General features: G+C 40.2%; 1 protein-coding gene across 1 annotated transcript; it reads left to right on the forward strand.

Annotated features, from left to right (window-relative positions):
• The first annotated feature begins 403 nt into the window (after nt 1–403).
• LOC135497042 (multidrug and toxin extrusion protein 1-like) lies at nt 404–14,858 on the forward strand. The gene is made up of 17 exons (XM_064786701.1): nt 404–465; nt 2,839–2,904; nt 3,432–3,590; nt 4,059–4,160; nt 5,958–6,026; nt 6,637–6,685; nt 8,096–8,195; nt 8,992–9,034; nt 9,803–9,847; nt 10,119–10,216; nt 10,955–11,052; nt 11,202–11,393; nt 11,837–12,011; nt 12,218–12,287; nt 13,022–13,154; nt 13,604–13,701; nt 13,962–14,858. Exons 2-17 carry the CDS (start codon nt 2,875–2,877, stop codon nt 14,274–14,276), a joined length of 1,776 nt encoding a protein of 591 aa, XP_064642771.1. The 5' UTR covers nt 404–465; nt 2,839–2,874; the 3' UTR covers nt 14,277–14,858.
• Nucleotides 14,859–14,937: the final 79 nt, after the last annotated feature.

Raw genomic sequence — 14,937 nt, forward strand, 5'->3', positions numbered from 1 at the left:
TTGTAGCCGGATTTGCGATGGGGCTTTTTATGACGAGAGACGTCGGGGCAGGTACCACCCCAAGAAAACAGTTTCACCTCATATATAGGCCTACCATTGATGAGAGTTGGAATGAATGTCACATTCCATTTGCATTTGACGCTGAAAAGAATACTCCTATCTGTACAAGAAGTAAAGCGGATCGGAGCCTACAATATTTCAATGGGCAATACCCCGACTGGCTACACTCGGTCTACGATATGCCTCTTGATTCTAACCACCATGCGCTACTGGGTTCCGCGTAAAAAGCTTTCTATCCGAGGTCACAACGCCTACAGCACTGTACAGTGGAAGGGAAACGAGGTTGTGACGCGAGCGCTCAGCCTCATATCGTTCTAATCACCGATCATATCATCCATTGTATGCGAATGTCTGGCGATTGTGATTGTGGATATCGTGCTGCAGAGAGAATAACATCTGAAACTGGTGAGTAATTCATTCAGATCGAGCCTAATCTCGCACAGGACGAACAGAGTTGATACACTCTATAAGAAATAAAGGTTTTTCAGCTTCTGAAAATTCTTTTAAAATGGTTTTTTGGCCAGGTGCACCCGGTAGAGGTTTTCAGTGAAGTAAAGAACCTTCAGATGTTTTTTAGAATCACATACACCACTAAGGGTTTTTTATTTTACTAAAAAATCGCTACGGGGTTCATATTTGTGTTGACCCAAATAGCTTTTTCATTTCTAAGAGTTTAAGGGCATCATTACAACAGCTGTCGGCTGCCCTGTCACCTTCATTCCAAACAAGAAATTGAAGATCAGGTTTAGATGTATGATTGCAAGCGTTAGGTTGATATTTGCATGAAATGAAAATGCAGTTTTATTCACTTAGGCCCACTTAATTTGGCTCGTTTCAAGTTTTAAACAAGCCAAAATAAACGAGTAAATGAAACTTGAAATGAACCAAATTGAATGGGACTATAATATTATATTTTATGCCATAAACATACTTGACCGAATCCTACAAAGAATATTACATGTAAGCTTGATCTTTCATTTCAGGTTTAAAACGCTTTTTTGGCTTGTTTAGTTTGGCTTGTTTCATTTGGCTCATTTCAATATTTACACACTACCGTGCTTAGTTGATCGCAAAAATGTGTAACGATGGACCACTTTTCGCACCACAATTACCACAATTACCGTCGCCAACACACGATATATATATTTATGCTTAAAATGATAGTTTCGTGCGCGTAATTCATTTGTCTCCAAAACGGTTTTGTCGATCTGTGTGAGTTATCGGTTATAATGGTAATAGAAGCGCTGCTGAAGCGGCGGAATATAATGTAATCACTGCAATTATGGAAAGAACCCGACAAAGGGTGCGAGTGCTCTCATCACCCATCCAACGATTCCAGTATAACACAGATGGCAAAATCTGTAATTTTGCTGCACCCGATGGCGACCCGACGCGTGATCACATCACTGGCCCATGCGATTCCCCAGTCAGGTAATTGACTCGTGAGTTTGGGGTGCGAACGATCCTCCCTTTGCAGAAAAATCGTTCAAATTGGCCGAAGAATGCCCAAAGTTGCCCATGAACTGCCCTTGTATTTTTCAAACGACCCTCCCTCCGCTCGGGGTTGTACATGTTGTAAAATTCTGGGATTGCACGCACTGTCCCCGACTTTACCTAAGAGAGAGATATTTAGAAATTTCACCACGGGTAAACATTATACCTGTATGGATATCAAATGTATACTCTTGCAGAATTGAATTTACAAATTATGAGACAAGACCAAAATTGATTGTTTAAGCCTTTTAGCAGTTAAATTGTCAATGTTTGACCGCGACTCATCAAATACTGCGGGGGGGGGGGGGGTTGTGAATCTGAAATTTTGATATGATATTCCGGACAGTCGGGCAAGTAAATGGTGAAAAATAAACAGGTAGTTGACCAGGGAAATTTTTTAATAATCGACAAATTAGACAGATATTGATATTTCCACTCTTTTCAGCCAACTGGCAGAAAAATCTCAAAACACGCCCCCTATTATCAAATTAGCAAAATTCGAAATTAATTTTTTCATCAAATAATTTCTTTATATCTGTAGACTTGCCACAACAAATATTTTTTCAATACCTCTCCAAATATGTACTTGAGAGTTGAAAACATGCACTCGTCTAATTGATAGGCCTCGAACCTCCAACCTATGAATATTCATTAGCTGAATCGCCGATTCTCATTTACCGACAGTGATCCCACAGGCTCGGATGCAGGCTCGGATGCAGGCCTTATTGGTCAACAAAATTACGTATATTAGGAAACCCATAATTAATAAGTAAAAACCGAGTCTTTCAAAGAAAGACTCTGGTAAAAATAACTACATGTACGTACAGATAGATCTTTAGCCAATGACTGTGACGACCTGTTCATGCAATAACATTTAAATAACACTGTTCATGGAGTATAAATAGCCAATTATAATACATGCAATATATGGCACCCCAAGAGGCCTCTTCAAAATGGCACCCGATACCGGTATTCACGAGGACGACCTGTATTTCAATTGTTTACTCCGGTAGTTCACATCGCAACGACTTTGAAATTAGTTGTTATAACTATCGAAATAGTAATTTTCAACAATTTTAATGGTTATATTCTCACTCCTCGCCTTGTAATCAATGGTTCGTCTCACTGCTATTTAAACCAATTTCACAGTTGGTACACTAATGACTACCAGATTATTTGTTTGTACATGTAATAAATTTAAAGAGGGCAGCGGGTGTGTGAACAAGATCGTATTTACCTATGACCAATTACCCAAGAGACGATTTTCACTATTTTTTTCTTCAGAATTAACCAGATCTGAGCCTTCCAAAACGACTTCTGATGGGAACAGCTGTTTCTCGTAAAAAGGAGGTACGTTTTACCAGGAATTAATGAAGACAACGAATTTGAAAATCTGGAAGTTCAGAAATGATTTTTGAAAAAGGGCGGTCCGAATTTTCTTGAACTATAAGATAGGCCTAGTAATTTTTATTCGCTGTGAAGAAATTACCAAGGCGAACAAAATACGTTATTTAGCTCTGAAATCCTTAAGAAAATGGGACACCGAGGGCATTTTGTCGAGGTGACAAAAATCCTTTATTAATTATTCTTGCCTTGCTACGGCAGGGTAGTGGGAACTCGTGTATCTTAGAGGGGTCATCGAGCCTCACTAATGCCTTCTACCAAGTTATTTGAATTGTCTGAAGCATGTATTTTGTGGCAAAAATCAAGCAGCACACTGTCAATAGTAGCGATGAGCCCTTGAATAGAATGCAAATCGTCCCCCATTGTCCCCCGAAATCCGCCATTGGTAGATGATACGCCATCTTTTGTCATCATCATTCAAAATATCCGATCATAAGTTCATAAGTGATCGTTTTTACCTATATTTATTTTAGGAAGATGGCGTCGCATTGACAGATGATCCCGCTACTGGATATGGGGCGACGGAGGGACAGCCAGCCAGCAAAGAAGAACATGAACAGACTCGGTTATTTGACCTTGACCCCTGGTACTTTAAAGAGGTCAGAGAGTTGCTTTGGCTTGGTGGTCCACTGGTAGGTCAAGGGCACTGTTCAGCATGGCTTGTTACATGTAGCTAAATAGCATTTTCGGCTCTTCTTGACCATAGGCATGCACCACCGTATTGGCTCTTTCAAAAAGAAGTGAATGACAATTTCAAGGGTGGAAGTCAGTTCTTTGTTTTCCAGATCAGATCCCACCCTTGAAATTCACTTCACTTCGTAGGTCAGCAATCATTTTCGCGGGCTTACTATACGTGGTGATGCGACAGCCTCTTTGCAAATCGAAAAATTCTTTCCTTTTCCACATCCGCGGTACTTCTTTTCAAGATGGTGGTATAAACTAGTACTGGAGGCGTTGTAAGGAACGAAATCAGCGCCTCTAGTGTCAATATTGACACAGAGCCCATAGTGTTTAGTGTACTTTGGGATGGACGGCCTAAGAATCTACTGTAAACGTTGATTTAGCTCTAAAATTAAAACTGATATCATCTTCTTTTTCAGATCGTGTGCATGTTACTCCAGTTTGCTATCACGCCAATCAGTTTGATGTTCTGTGGTCGGCTGACGATAGTGGAGTTCAGCGCCGCGGCCTTAGCCAATACCGTGAGTAGAAAATATGCCATTAATACATGAACACAGAGCATGTTGCAGAGAGACTCTCATTAATGGTCTATCAATCGAGGGACCGTCTTTTTAAATGCTAGTCTATCCAGGGCCTGCTTTAATGGGTGTATAATGTTAAAATATGAGCGTTTCTGCGTTGAGGTGCAGGGTTGTTAGAGGCGAGTTGCGTATTCCCTAATTCCATTTGCTAACAAACTGCAACAATTAGCTACCATAAGTACTACAGTGAAACATTGTAATGGATACTGCCTGGTAAACCTTTTTTGTGGTTTTAACCACAGTGCAATTTATATGCACATCCGAAACATTGCTGAAGTAATACATTTGAAACGTTAATGTACTGCAAAGCACAATGCACTGTTACATTTTAAAAATTGCCGGGTCTATTTGGCAAGCCGCTCGCCGAACAGGCATCTTTTTTTGTCCTGTTTGGTGAGCCGCTTGCCAAACAGCACTAAAAAGCCACCCTGTTCGGCCAGCCGGGCTTGCCAAACAGGTAAAAAAACTACCCTGTTTGGCGAGCTGGAGACTTTACTTTAATATTAATGAGTTCGGCTCTCCATTCAGGACAAGAAAAAGTCGCTGTTTGGTAAGCTGGGCTTGCCAACTAGTCACTTCCTTTAAAAATAGCTGGCCATAGTGTCCCTCTATGGTTCTGCTCAGTGGTTTTTCCTCAATTACAATTGATATTTTAGCGAAATTTATAAATTTAGTGGTTGCTCCACGTATGATTAAGGCACACTTTTGTCAAGGATTGACTCGGCAAGCACTTTTGACTACCACTTCGGTTTTTAGCTCAATTTTCTGTTCTCATCTTTGAGTCCGGAGAAAGGAGACAAAATGCATCTATCAAACAAAAACAAAAGATGTTATTAGTCGAAATATATCAACATTGTATATTTGATGGTAAACTGACGTGAGGATAATCTAAAAGTGATGACGTTTTGAGAATGCCGTTTTGATCTGTAACAACACCAAATAACATCGCACACACTATAAATACTGCAAAAATTTACAAACAGTGGATGGTACATGGTAGACACTATATTGCCCCTTTAATTTCGATTGTCAATTGTATCACGTTTATCGGGTAAAAGTCATAACCATAATGCACATTATTGGGGGATGTCGACACGTAAAATGTAATTTGTGTCATAATGTTTGAAAAACTAACTTAATGATGGTAAATGCGGGATGATATACATTTGCGTAAAGGCACAATTTTTGCCATTCTCGTTAGCAGAATATACAAGCATATTCTTTCTACCAGTATAAGCTTTCGCGCGTGTAGACCGGGGATACTGTACCCCCAGGTATATGGCACGCCTTAACCCGCCAGCGATTGAAGAATTCTTTCATGGCCGAATGGTCGGCGCGTTGTCAACGTTGGGCGCGGTCTCCATTTGGATGGGTGACCGGCACGGTGACTGGCGCGATACAATATAATTGGCAGACCATCCCATTGTCCCACGTGATACGATCACTGGATTATAGTGATGGTTTACTGTACGGCTTAACCCGCTGGCAATGGACATGATGGAGGAATTCCTTTATTGCCTAATGTCCAGAGCTAGAGTTAGGCAACGATGAGCGTGGCCAACAATTGATGGGTGACTGGCGTCTATAATACACCGGGGTACAGAGATTTGTAGTCTCTTTGGAGATAAAATAATTACAAAACGGTATGTCGTTTAGACTAAAAATATTTTCAACAAAAATTGTTTGTGACAAGTGAGAGGCGAAACTACAAAAATATATCATTTAATTCAATTCTAGATCATACTCATCACTGGCATTTACATCGGGAATGGTCTCACCACGGCCTGTGATACGTTATTCTCTCAGGTAATGTATATTTTAGCAATAAGAATACTGTAGAATAGATAAAAATATCACGTCCCATTACATTTTACTACTAATTGTGGTTTTTGAAATGGACGGTTATTTTATTGCGAAAAAAATCGTTACAAGTAATACCGTGATTAAATATTTCTCAATGTGTTCACTCAGTGAACTATGGCGGTTTTAACCGAATAGGAATATACCAGTCTATAATAATTTATTTGAAAGATTCTGAATATGCTAACCAATAAATTTTACTTCATGTACGTGGTGACACAAAAAAACATTATACATTGTAAAAAATTCTGATTTTGAGTACAATGTAATTCCCATAATATCTGCTCGGCTGCAGAAGTGTAAAACAATGTAAGCGTCTATCGCGCAAAACTAATGCATATAATAGGTTAAAACGGCCCACGTGTGATCCACATGAACACTAATCGAATCCAATCGTAGTCACAGTCAAGAGATGCAATTATCATTAATACAATCACGAGTGGATGACATTTATATACCAGGCTGTATGTACCATGTAGTGATCTCGGTTCCCAGGATATTGCAAAAGTACGACTTCATGCGTATGATTTCCTCTAATTTGATGACTTTATTGCAGACATTTGGGGCAGGAAATAATAAAGAAATAGGACTGGTGCTCCAGCGAGGTGAGTCATTCATACACACTACATGAATGAGACCCCAGCAGGTGAGAAACATGAGTAGCTTGCGTGGACTCAACCTCTCCCCGAAGTAGGATTCACTAGGCCATTAAACCCAATTGGCGCATAACCGTAGTGTCACGTATAAACGCTCATCCCGCCTTGGAGGGGAATACTCCCTGGAGAAAATCACCTCCAAGTGCAGAGCGAACGCTGAAGAAGAAGACGAAGAATACATTTCACGGGGAAAATCTGGTCATGTCTATGATGATCATATATCAAATAGACTTCCAATAGACATCAGAAGTTGATGTCTATATAGACATCTAATGGTTAATTAGATGTCTAATGGACTAATCAACTATAGCCGATTGTTGTTTTTTTCATATTTTTTGGCATCAAAATATTTTTTGGAGGAAAAAGTTTGTTGGTTTTTTTGCTCATGATGTGTTTCATTTTATAATAAAAAACACCGAAACACCAACGTTTTTTTTTAAATATTTTTTTAGAGAAGTCCAAAAATGGTTAATGTCTATTGGATATAAGTAAATGTCTATTAGACATCAACTTAAATATACGTCCAATAGCAAGAATTTAGAAAGACTAGTCTTTATTTATTCTTGCTAATAGACATCAACTGCTTGATGTTTAATAGACAGCTGATAGATGTCTACTGTTAGACGTCTATTTATTAAGCTGCCTCATAGACATCACCAGGTTTCCATAGACTTCAGACATCAGGTGTGTTTTTCGTTTACACAAATTGGCCTACAAAAGTCGTTATTATAGCTTTTTTATCTCATGTATACATTTCATAGAATATTCCATTGTACAAGTGGTCTCTGATGTAGACCCAGTTGTTGAAAATGAACAGCATGCCGAGGCTGTCAAAGCAATCAACAGAGGCAAATAAACAGCAATTATGTACAACCGAGTCACGATAAAAAAACCACCGCCGGATGGAATCCATAGACCTGTACACAAGTCCGGATATCATGGAAGTGATATTTGTATTTTTTTCTGATATGTCAAGTGGTCATTTATATAGTCCGAGAGCTGAGCGACTTTTATTTAACATGCAGGCTACAAATGATTTGAATATGTTGAGGGATAGACTACGCCTAACTGACCATAGAAACCAATTCTTAAGTTTTTCAGGTGGGGGGTGTAGGAGATAGCGGGGTTCGAATTTTTGTAGAATTTTAGGATAGAAATTGATACCTCATTGTCAGCATGGATTGTCTCACCAAAACCGCTCGGGTGGAGCTGAAAGGTTGGCCATTTTAGCTGCCGAGGTTTGGGCCAGCATTTCAGCTCCACCCGAGCGGTTTTGGTGAGACAACAAATGCCTCCAGTTCGGTATCTATTCCTTAAACAAAAGACTTGACGTGAAATGAATATTATTCTCTTTTTCAGCGATGTTGATCATGTTGTTGTGTTGTCTCCCATGCTGGGCGCTTCATCTGAACACGGAGTCCATCTTAGTGTTGTTAGGGCAGGAGAGAGAGATATGTTGGTAGGTATCCGACACAAACTTTGACGTGACCGCACCATCTCAACTGCGACAAAACTCTGCTCGCTTCGCTCCCTTAATGGACATTAGGTTAAGGGACTTGATGATGATGATGATAATGATCCGACACCAAGCACAGCTGGTGAATCAAATCAACAAATTATAGAAAAATACTCCGTCGTAATACTGGTGGAGACGTTTGAAATATCCTGGAAAGAATGTCCGGGAACAATGGATTATATTATGAGCTTTTAATCTCTGAGCTATTGACGGTCGTGGACTCTACAGACCATAAACCCGTCAGAATACAACAGGACCGGACATTTTTCCAGGGGGTATTTTCTATTTCTACACCGGTATAAAAATAAATACTAGTAGTGCCACCTCCTTCTCCACACACGTTACACTCTTTTCACTCACCGGACATGCGAATACCGTGAAATCATTCCAAAGACGTCAGTGTTCAGTAGGCTTATGTCTTTCATACGAATCATAGGTCTGATACTGACTTCTTAGAAAGTATTTTTTAATGTTGAAATTGGAAGTTAGGAATTGTCTTAAAAATCATGTTCTAACTACCAACTTCAACAAGCTCCTGAACCAAACCCGACAGGCTCGCAGAAGTATTCCATGAAAATTGGTTACAGGTTAGTGCATGTGCACTGTAGTGCGGTTCGTTCTAAATCCAGGTATTTTAGAATGTAAAGCAATACGTGAATGAACAAAATAGAATGTAAATGTACGAAAAAGATACATGTAATTTCGTCGATGAAACAATGATTTTTTTTCGTTGCTTCAGGTTGACTGGAAGATATCTCCGCGTGTTTCTTCCTGGGCTTCCGGTAAGTACGTGTACCAACAGAGGCGTGTCGCATCCCGTCTCTAACCCATTAAGTTTTTGGTCCCAAAACGGACATGTCACCTTAGAATTCTTCTAACATATACATCTCAGTGTTGTGGTATGCATTACTCTCAGTGACATGACACTCAGATATTGGCGATATATCACCAAAGTTAGATTGATCACAAAGTTTCGCGAAGTTTTCCTTCGCTTTTTCTAAATGGAATAAGTGACTAATGCAATGTACTTGTTTTCATACAAGTGTCATTTAACTATGAAAGGTCAAGTCAAATAACTACTGTGAGAAAGAAACTTACCAAACTTACCAAACAACGACAACAACAACAGTAGATCAGCCGACGAGGAATGGCGGATGCCATTCGAAACGTGCTGAAGTTATTTGACCTACCTTTCATGGAATTACTACGATGCCTGGGTGACTAATCTTCAGAAGGATGTCATTAAACTATGCAAAAAGACTGGCTCAAACATATATTTTTCTATCGTTCCATCGATTGGGTACCACAATATTCTTTGTTTATTCACAAATCACCAAACGTAATATCGGATTTCTTCAAACATGACAAATTAACTTTTCTTCCGTTCTATTTCCCGAACAAACCCGTGCTGTCACGGGGCGCTGCTGTTGATTTCATCTCGATGTGGTTCATCCTCGTATAACCAGTGGTTTTCAATACACTCCGCCTCTCGATATGTTTTGCAGCGAAACACCCCTGAAGTCATACACCATCTTTCTTTATTACTGCAGGCCAACTTTCTCTATCAAGTTCTCGCAAAATATCTTCAAAACCAGGTAAGGTTGTTCGAACCACTGTACACAATCATGAACATGAATTTGCTTCACAAAATCCTGACATCGTGATTGGTTACTTCCTAGTGACGTCAGCAATGATGCAGCTAATGATTCATGGCTTCCTATTGGCTTATACAACAACAAGTCTAATTGAAAAACGGGTTGATACAGCAGAAGCTATGATAAGATGATCATAAACCCAAACAACGATTTGAAAGAAATTTCCGTCCAAACCCTTCCATCGCCTAGTTATTGTTTTCATTGCTTTCAGAACGTGGTGGCACCCGTGATCGTAGTTCTTTTTGTTGGTAACATCACCAATGCTTTATCTCATTATTTGCTAGTTTTCCAAGCTGGCCTAGACCTGACGTAAGTTTACGTTTACAGAATGTATTTGTATTTTTTCAGTATGCGTAAATGGCACGTTTTTCAAAAGTGCTCATACCAGAATTTGGACAACCAGTTTTTGAATGCTAATTTTAAAGGGACAACTTGGGCGTGTGATTTACTGACCAGGACGATAATTCCCCTGCTTGACACCATGCGCCGCCACTGGTAGTATATATCACACTGATACTGATCTCTAATAATGATGTTCGTCAATGTTGCGAGGCAGTTTTGAACATGGCTTGAGAATTTCAGGCAGGTCTATGGTTGCATCCTGTGCATCGTTTATTGCAGTTCACTGTTGTTGTTTTTTTAGAAGTCCCGGTCCTTTTGGAAGCAAACTCTGCATGAAAAAAAAAACATATCGCATGCCCAAATTATCCCTTTAAAGCAGTGCAGCATATTTCACAATCATAATGAATAGAAAGTTAAATTCATAAATTGAGTTACATCGAATCTATTTAATAATCTGTGGAAGATAGTGCATTGCTCTATTGTGAAAACAAGTGTAAATCTAAAGTAGGACAGAGTACACTTTTTGAACCTCGCCCCATCACGCGGTTCTCTGCTCGTGTGCACCAAGTGCCAGTACTTCACAAACCACCCAAACATCGGAATACACGTAAAAGCAATGCAAGCCGTTCTCCCACGGAGGCGCCAACTGAAATAATGAATTCTATGTACTTAATGACTAACTGAAATAACTGTTTAATTTTTCAGGGGATCAGCCCTGTCCCAGGTCATCGCCCAGTACTCTCTCCTCATCACCATATCTCTCTATATTTACATTAGTGGCTTCTACAAATCAACATGGGACGGTGAGTTTGGTCGCTCTTAAAGGCCTACGCCGTCTGTTAAAAATTTGAAATTGAATTTGAAAATTTTTAATTGCTCGAATACGTACTAAATATTAGCTGCAACACTGCCGGTGTGTAGACAGAAATATTTATCAATTTTTTCATGAAAGGTTGGTCCGTGTTGGCCTTCACCGACTGGTGCAACTTCCTCAAATACGCCATTCCGGGCATGGTGATGGTGGTGCTCGACAGCCTGTGTTTTGAGATTGGCACATTTGCGTCTGGAGTCCTCGGCGAGGTTGTCCTTGGAGCGCAGACAACAATAAACCAAATAGATGCTTTATTTTACCAGTTTTTACAAGGTTGGTAAAGTGTTGTTATCGTTCTGGCCGTGGGTGCTTAGTTGGAGTCAGGAATGAAACCAGACCACATTGACCCAAATAAAGTCTGGTGTTGCACAACATTAGCTTTAGGGTAAGCCAAGGACGTACATTGAGGCTGATCCATTTGAAGAACACTCGAGAATAGTATATTATACAGGGTGTTGCAGATATGTCAGGTCACACGTTATTTTTTGGTCAACTATCAGAGATTTCAGTCGAACAGACATTTATAGTTATTCATTTAAAATGAAAGTTTCGGACGGAAATCACTTTTTGAAACTCGCCCATGACCATGTCACGTGCAACTACCTGGACGTTGTACAAAATGTATACTGTGGTGAATTAGGAGAATGCCCTTCGTCGTCCAGATGCGGAGTAAGATAAAACCCGCACATGTATGCACATTTAATAATTTCTTTTAGGTTTAGCTATCGCTTGTAGTATCCGCGTTGGGCAGCACCTTGGGGGCAACCACGCCTTCAACGCTCACAGGTCTGCTCGGACTTCCCTAGTGATAGGAACCGTAGTGGGACTGGTATCGTCCATATTCATCGTCTCGTTTAGGGGCATTCTGCCAGAAGCTTTCACGACAAATGAGTAAGTTGCCGTTCGGTGTTGTCGGCTGGAAGCTCAAGGGTTCAATAATTGTTGACACCCGTAAATATTTGTCGAAAGTTGACAGCCGTTGCTCGAAATGATAGTCAGTATTTTTACTATAATCATACATTGTACTTGGAAGTGTCGTGATTTCCGTGTAAATCAGTGTAAAATTATAGCATCTATTCTTGATTTTTTCTCTTCAGTGATATTGTGCATCTTTCGTCAAAGATCCTGCCCATTACCGCAGTATTTCAACTTGCGAGTTCTTTCACGGTACGTTTATGTCTGATATTAATAGTCGTTGATGATTTCACGAAGTGACCGTCTGCAATTTTTCTGAAATTGAGATAACATCGCCACGAGTTGTACCAGCCATGTCTACTAATACACACCACACACTGTGATATTCAAAACCATGTCAATTCCATAACTCTTTACACTCTATTCATGAATTTTGTGCCATTACATGTATACTCTTTCATATGTAATACGTAATGCACAGAGTCATTCAAACTGTACGGAATCTTTGAGTTGAGTTTTCTCAAAATTTGCCGATTGGCCACTTCGTGAAATCATGGAAGTAGTGTTCCCAAGCGCAACCATCACTCTTTCCGGAAATCCTATCTGACGCATGACCCACCCCAAGTTTTGCCGTACTGGAGTATATCCTGAGGAAATCAGGGGTTAATATTCGCTTCTCCGGCGTGCAGGGCCGGAGAAGCGAACATTAACCCCTGAGATTTCCTCAGGATGCGAGTACATGTACTGTACTATGAAAAATCTCCAATTCCATTTCAAATTTTAATTTATGAAAGAACGGCATATAGTCCTTTGAGACCTACATAAATACATGTACTTCTCTCCATGCGTGTATGCTGCTCTTTGACACACTCAGAAGCATCACAGAAGCCGGAATGCAAACATTCTCTTGAATTGCGCTACAATAGTGCTCCAAACGTTAAAAAAAACTACGCCTGAAATACACGTACATACATGTACTTTTTCAGAGCATCGGAATGGGTGCTCTCCGTGGCTGTGGTCGGCAAACAGTAGGTGCCGCAATGGGATTCGTATGCTTTTACGTAATCGGCCTGCCCATTGCATTATGTCTGATGTTCTTCACCGTCATCACCTTAGCAGGTAGGAAAGGCATAGTAAATATCAAATTTAAATTTAGGCCTACTGTAAATCGTCAAATTTCAGCAGCTTTTTATTTTTGCGATGAAAGGAATTAATGTTCACGCTTTTTTGACCGAACACGGAATTTTTTTTCCATCCAAAAGTTAAAATCGCGATGAAAATACTTTTAGATATATTTAATTTTTGCGAATTGAGGAAAATAAATTCCCACGAAAATTTGAGGGTTTACAGTAGAGAATAGCAAGAGCCAGGTGGGCCAGATTAAGTAACACGAAGTAACCGATAGATGGCACTACTGTCTTGGAGTAAATCTTCATTATGTGTAGGATTGCATCATACATATTTCTTTATTCACCAATGAAGCCACCGATGCAGGCGACGCTACACGTATACATACAAAAAAAGAATAAGTTCCCGTTCCCGTCTTGACTCTCTCATTTTTGTTTCAGGGTACTGGTGGGGAATAGCGGTAGGCTTTATATGCGGAGCAGTATTCATCCTCCTGTATCTCGAGAAGCAGACCGACTGGGACCAAGAAGCAAAACTGGTAAGAATTTCCTAATATAAATATCATGAGCGGCACTCGATTTGTGAGTACTTGTGTGAGAACTATGTTTAACGATATATTTTGGCGCATTTAGAAATTCTCGTTTTTTCCACCAAAAAATATTTTTGCGATTTTTATTTTCGCAAATCTTAGCAGGTCGGAAAACCAGCGAAAATTAAAACCAGCGAAAATTAGTTGGTTTCAGTATTTGGCGTTTGCATGTTAAAGGAGTCTACAGTATTCTTCACATTTCGTTTCAGGCACGGGAAAGAGCAGGGGTGAACGGTACGAACGTGATGGAATATACAACACAAGAAGTCGACTCCGCGCCCATGGAGGAGGGAGAGGGGGATAGCGAGACTGACGATAAAACCAAGTTACATAGACTTCCCAAGGAGCCCGTGAACTGGAGAAAGATTATCATACTGCGGACAATCAACATCTTAATGTGTGTGGCTGTCCTAGGGCTTAGCGTCTTCTCACATTATTCTGTGACTGATGTTGCAGGAGGGTATGGAACTAATATGACGTTACATCATCCAGGGACGAATCACAGCACGTTTCATGGCGAATAATAGAGAGCTTATGATGTTGGTCCGCGAGAAAGAAAACGACAATGAGGTGGCATTTTGGCCACGGATTTCGCAGTGCCTACTTCCAGCGGTATTGCCTCCGTAGCCTCAACCCATACAACTGAAGCCAATGGTTCTGTATCTCGCGCGCCTCACTTTACGGTGCACCTCGCCCAAATTTGACCCAATTCTGCCGTATGCAATGTATACTGTCTTTAGTAAAAAGACAGTGACACTGTCTTTATCGTACAGTGTTATAGAGGTTCTTCACGTGACGTTTTGACGGCCACCTGCCAATGCATTTCCTTTACGTGGTGACCACATGTGACGGCCAATATGGCAGTGCAAAACAATAATATTGGCAACGTCATCATGTGACGTCAGTGAAAAACCTCTGGACGGTATAAAGCAGAATACGGTGAACCCAATTTTCGATATACAGACTTCACTTTCCATGACTTCTGCGCTGCTAATACACTGCATTTACACTGTAAACTGCGGTTCACTATAAATCTAAATGTTTTAGAATTATTCACTCAGATGATATTTAACAGCTCGTGTAAAATGAGTAAATCAAAAGTAAATAAAGTCGGCGTTTACGACATCACTTTTCGGCTACACAAATTCATCTTAGCTTTATTCAATTAATCAAGAGCTAGCCGGT

Source organism: Lineus longissimus, chromosome 12 (assembly GCF_910592395.1).
Source record: "Lineus longissimus chromosome 12, tnLinLong1.2, whole genome shotgun sequence".
NCBI lineage: Eukaryota > Metazoa > Nemertea > Pilidiophora > Heteronemertea > Lineidae > Lineus > Lineus longissimus.

Excerpts from the sequence above, each read along its gene's own strand:
- LOC135497042 (XM_064786701.1), top strand. The coding sequence starts at position 2,875 with ATGGGAACAGCTGTTTCTCGTAAAAAGGAG. Across the intron at positions 4,161-5,957 it reads CCGCGGCCTTAGCCAATACC|ATCATACTCATCACTGGCAT; the intron begins GTGAGTAGAAAA and ends ATTCAATTCTAG. Across the intron at positions 12,012-12,217 it reads GAAGCTTTCACGACAAATGA|TGATATTGTGCATCTTTCGT; the intron begins GTAAGTTGCCGT and ends TTTTCTCTTCAG.